This window comes from Nasonia vitripennis, chromosome 1 (genome assembly GCF_009193385.2).
Source record: "Nasonia vitripennis strain AsymCx chromosome 1, Nvit_psr_1.1, whole genome shotgun sequence".
Taxonomy (NCBI): domain Eukaryota; kingdom Metazoa; phylum Arthropoda; class Insecta; order Hymenoptera; family Pteromalidae; genus Nasonia; species Nasonia vitripennis.
This window is the reverse complement of record NC_045757.1, coordinates 13,892,499-13,897,235: the sequence shown is the minus strand read 5'-3', so window position 1 is coordinate 13,897,235 and position 4,737 is coordinate 13,892,499. Positions and strand designations below refer to the sequence as shown.

General features: G+C 54.1%; 1 protein-coding gene across 1 annotated transcript; it reads right to left on the bottom strand.

The window, feature by feature from the left end:
- Positions 1–2,336: 2,336 nt before the first annotated feature.
- On the bottom strand, positions 2,337–4,126 carry LOC103316542 (transmembrane protease serine 4-like). Its single transcript, XM_008210664.2, has 4 exons — positions 3,521–4,126; positions 3,134–3,444; positions 2,722–3,036; positions 2,337–2,656 (listed from the first exon to the last, which is right to left on the bottom strand). The coding sequence occupies exons 1-4, from the start codon at positions 3,582–3,584 to the stop codon at positions 2,465–2,467; spliced, it is 882 nt and encodes a 293-aa protein (XP_008208886.1). The 5' UTR covers positions 3,585–4,126; the 3' UTR covers positions 2,337–2,464.
- Between the last annotated feature and the right edge of the window lie 611 nt (positions 4,127–4,737).

The following is a 4,737-nucleotide window of genomic DNA, read 5'->3' as shown; positions in this document are numbered from 1 at the left end:
AGACGTACGCGTGCCTTACGTTCGGGCCGAGCAAAGGTGCAGGCGTGTATACGCTATGCAGTGTTTCTGTGGTCGGCCCGCACGACCGCCGACGAGGACGGTATGGCTTTAAGGTGCAGCTAGCGTATCCGAAGCCTGCGCGTGTGCCAGCCTCGTTATATTGTTATACCCTCGCTACAGCTCCCTCTCTCTCTCTCTCTCTCTCTCTCTCTCTCTCTCTCTCTCTCTTTCGGTGTGTTATACGTATAATTTGGAAAGCACGCCTAATTAATGCAACTACTCGCTTTTCGTTTCGAGAGCGCCGAGTGTGATCGTTTAAAACCCGCGTCGCTCACGTTCGACCTCGTTTACGACTGCCGCTTGTGTACACACACGGAACGATGGCCGTCTTCGAATCGTTCGAAGGACCCGCTCACATGCGCGCCGCACACACGAGAAGCATCCACGAATCTCCACTGTGTAGTGCTGCAGGCGAACCTCGCAGCTCTGGACAATATGGACAATCAGGCTCGTTCACGCTAGGCTGCCCGATGATCGAGGGAATACACGGGGCTTAAATCAGAGCGAGGGGTGAGGGCAAAGGTGCGGTCAAGACGTGACCGGCAGCCGCAAGTAACTGCGACAGTTTTCGCGTCACCGGCTACTATAGCTACTACTGCTGCCAAGCGCGACTGGCCGAATTAACTCGTCGCCGGCGTGTAGATCGATATGCGTAATATCGTACACTTTCGCGTTCGAAAAAATTAGTCCCTAGTAAAAACATATAGCTCCGCCCGGCTAGACAATTTCGCATGATACCGCCCCCTCGCCGTCCGCGCCGTGCGTAAATTCCCGCTCAAAATTCCAGCGCCGTAAACGTGAATCTTGGAGAGGGCCAGACACACTCTCGAGACTTAATTCGCTCCGCGGGAATTTCATAAAAGCCCGGCTGGGGATCTCGAGGGCCGCGCCGCTGCCTCTGCAAAACGAATGTGTGCGCGCGTTTATACCGCCGGCCGGTGCAGCGCGGAAAGGAGAAAGACCGCCGCCGCGCCGCCGCTCGACACGCGTAAACGTTAATTATATTGCGAGAGAGCTCGCCCCGTCGACACGTGTAAAAGCTCGAGGGGTAGAGCGAGAGACAGAGATAATTTTGAAGCTGATGCGTTTTTCTCAGGTCACCCTTGTGTGTAGCTCACAGCCGAGTAAGAAAAAATATGATGTACACGAAGAAACGTTATAATCCAAGCCGAGCAGCGGCGGCTTGTCCAGAATAACGAGACGATCGGAAGAGAGGCTATCCGCTTTCACAGTCTGCCGACGACATAATCCCCCGACCGCGGCCTAGTGCGATAATTAAATCGGTCAATCAGCGCCGGCGGCCGTCACGCTTCCTCTCTCCCTCTCTCTCTCTCTCTCTCTCTCTCTCTCTCTCTCTCTCTCTCTCTCTCTCTCAGACACTCCGGCTTTTCGCAGCCTCGGTGCTAATTACGAAAAACGCGGCGTCAGCGCGTGCGTGATCGGCTTTATTAAACCGGCCCGAACTTATTTGACGAGCAAATTGCCGCGATTTTGAGTGCATCGATCCGCGAAGGCGAAAGATCCGACTCGATCAATGTCAATGTCACCGCTCGTCTCGTCAGCCGGTACAAGTAGGGGCGTTTATACGTGCAGCGATGAGTTTTTTTCCGAGCAAAGTTTCGGGAGTTTATTACCCTCGCGCCGCGCACGCGTCAGTCAAACCGTGCGCAACTTTTCGAGCGCGTCGCCTCGAATCAGGCGAAAAATTGAATTTTCGCACTAGCCGCTCTCGAATAACGGTAGACCGAACGTAGAAGCGAAAAAGAATGAGCTGGAATCGAGGCTTAAAGTCCAGAGTGCACGGAAAAGCTCCGCCTAACCCTTCGCTATCCATCTCTAGCCTAATGATCATTTCGTGCAATTTAACACGCTCGTCGCGCCCGAGAGAATTCAAAAGTTTTCGTTAGTTCAGGGTTTAGGGAGAGAGAGAGAGAGAGAGAGAGAGAGAGTACGAGAGCGTCAAATCGACGGGGCGGGGGCGCGAACCCCAGAGAAAGAGAAATAGAGCAGAGAGAGAGAGAGAGAGAGAGAGAGAGAGACGGCGTTAACAATGGTCCGAACGGCACGCTTCGACGCTCGCTAATATAAATGCAAATTAGCCGTTACACGCGCTTTCGAGTGTCGCGTAAACCAAATGCCGAGCCCTCGACTCCTACTATATTATCGCAGGGGACGGGCGTGGCGCGGATTCATTTTAAATCCATCAACGAGCGAGCCATTCGGAGAGGTGTGCAAATGATCGTACACGCAGAGAGAAATAACGTTTAGTCGTAAGCAGCATCGTTTATTGAGTCTTGGCGAGTGATTATGTAATTCTACAAAGTACAATGATGAGAAGTAGTAGGCTACTGCAGCGTGAATGATTATCGTTACCATAATAATTGACGTACGTTATACATGTTTCTTAAGACTGGCGGATCTCGTCGAAGCGGATGCTCCGCCGGTTGGCGTCCTTCACGGCGTTCCCGATGAAACGCAGAAACTGCGAGACTCTGGAGTACCAGGTCGCCTCGTCGGAGTCGTCGCAGGTCGTCGAGCCGGTGCTCAGGACTCCGATTATGGTGTTGTTGATGACCAGTGGACTTCCGCTGTCGCCCTGCACGCATTATTCTCGAGATTAATTTCTACCCCCTTTTCACTCGCGGAGTATACGGTACTCACCCGACAGGTGCCGCGAACTTGACTCCCGTCGCGGATCACGCGGCCGCAGAGCTGCTTGTGGGCGTTGAGCTTGTACTTGGCCGGCTCGGCGTTGCAGACGTCCTTGTCGAGGATGCGAACTTGCGTGCGTCTCAGCAGGTGATTCGTCTTGGTGTAGCCGAAGATTTCCTGAGTGTACAGATCGAATCTCGGCCGAATTTCGCTGTAGCCGTAGCCGACCAGTACGGCTTGCTCGCCCACGTAGTAGTTGCCGGGTTTCGGCAAATCCAGCTTGCTCAGCTTGGGATTACTGTCGAGTCCCAGGCTCTGGCTCAGCTGCAGCATGGAACAAAAAAACAAAAAACAAATTCGTTAAATTCACCGGGAATTCCAGCCTCGAAATTCTCGACAAGGCTGGATAGTAGTTCGTCACCTTCAAGACGGCGATGTCGTTGTCGTAGGGCGGCGGGGCGAATCTCGCGAGCGTGTAGACCATGTCGCCGTTGACCTCGACACTGGAGTTAGCCGACAGGTCGGACGTGCCCGCGACGACTTTGTAAGGCAGGTCGACGTATCTGCGCAGGTCGTTGATGAAGCAGTGCGCGGCCGTCAGCACGAACTTGTCGGCGATTATGCCGCCGCCGCAGATGTGCCTCTTGTGCACCTGGATTGAGACCTGGTACTTGAACTGGCCCTCGTTCGCCGCCTCGGCGCCGATGATGGCTTCGGCCTTCAGCGCCGAAACTGTGACACAGTAGGGAAGCTCAGAAATCGTTACGCGAGTAGCGTCGAGCGTTTCGTTATTCATGTGCATACTCACCATTGCCGGCCCAAAGCGACGAGGAGAGGAAGAAGATTGGCAGTATTATGTAGTCACGGCTCATCGTTCGCAGTCTGATACTCGCCGCTCGACTGTCGGTATACACACTCGGAGTATTTTCGTAGAGACAGAGACACGCGTGCTCTTGTGGGGCTATCGATTACGGGGCGCGTTATCAGCTCCTAGGTCATTACGATCGACTCGGCGCGCGGGGAGAGAGCTGGCACACGACCGCCGACATGCGCCTACGCGCGAAGACTGAAGTCCATGGCAAAGAGTCGCGCCTGAGTCAAAAATCGTCGATACGCGGCATTTTAATTATCGCGCTTTTTTCCCGTCCAAGTTCGCCCGAGCCGTCCTCGTCTTCGCTGTCCCGATCGCGAGGAGGCAAGAAAAAGCGCCACTGGCGGCGGGGCAGTAGTATAGCCGAGTAGTTGTAGTACAAGTACACAGCAGTAGTGGTAGCAGCAGCGGCAGCAGCGCCAGCGACTCCGGAGTTTAATTAACGAGGCCGCTCGCCGGCATCATTGTTCTTCCGGCCCGGAGAAACAATGGCCTCTTTCTCTCTCTCGTTTGATCGAAATTCCCTTTTTCTTGCCACCTCGCTCTGTCCCTCTCTCTCTCTCTCTCTCTCTCTCTCTCTCTCTCTCTCTCTCTCTCTCTCTCTCTCTCTCTCTCTCTCTCTCCCTGCTTCTGTGTCGTCGCCCAACGCGCAACTCGCCCTTCCTCCGTCTCGCTCGCTCTCCTCGTTGCCTTCCCTCTGCGCGTGTTGTTGTGCGGCCGAGCACGTGTGTGTGCGCGGGGGGGGGGGGGGGAGAGGTCGATGCACGCCGTCTTAGACTCCCGAGCGTTAATCAAGCTTTAAAACGCGAGTCTCTGCAACTCTTCGACTTTGACTATTTGTTTTTTCGCTATAGCTCGCTAGCTGTCGGATTGATGCGAGCTTCTCGATACTTTTCAGGAGCCCCGAATCGATCTCGCCGTACGTGCCTTTAATTGGAGAATACGGAATTATACGTACGGGGCTAACTTTATCAATCTCTCTTTCCGCTTATTTCGACGCTCGAGTAATTGCCCCTGACTCGAAAGACAGAGAGAGAAGGAGACAATTTCATTCGCAGCTCGACTGCGTGTAGCGGCTCAGTTTTTGTCTCGGCCCGACGAGAAGAAAAAACTGGAAAACCCTCGCGCTGTGGGTATATAGGCGCGAGAGATGA

Coding starts and splice junctions, on each gene's coding strand:
- LOC103316542 (XM_008210664.2), bottom strand. CDS start 3,584: ATGAGCCGTGACTACATAATACTGCCAATCTTCTTCCTCTCCTCGTCG. Junction 3,037..3,133: donor ACGACATCGCCGTCTTGAAG/GTGACGAACTAC, acceptor TCCATGCTGCAG/CTGAGCCAGAGCCTGGGACT. Junction 2,657..2,721: donor AAGTTCGCGGCACCTGTCGG/GTGAGTACCGTA, acceptor TAATGCGTGCAG/GGCGACAGCGGAAGTCCACT.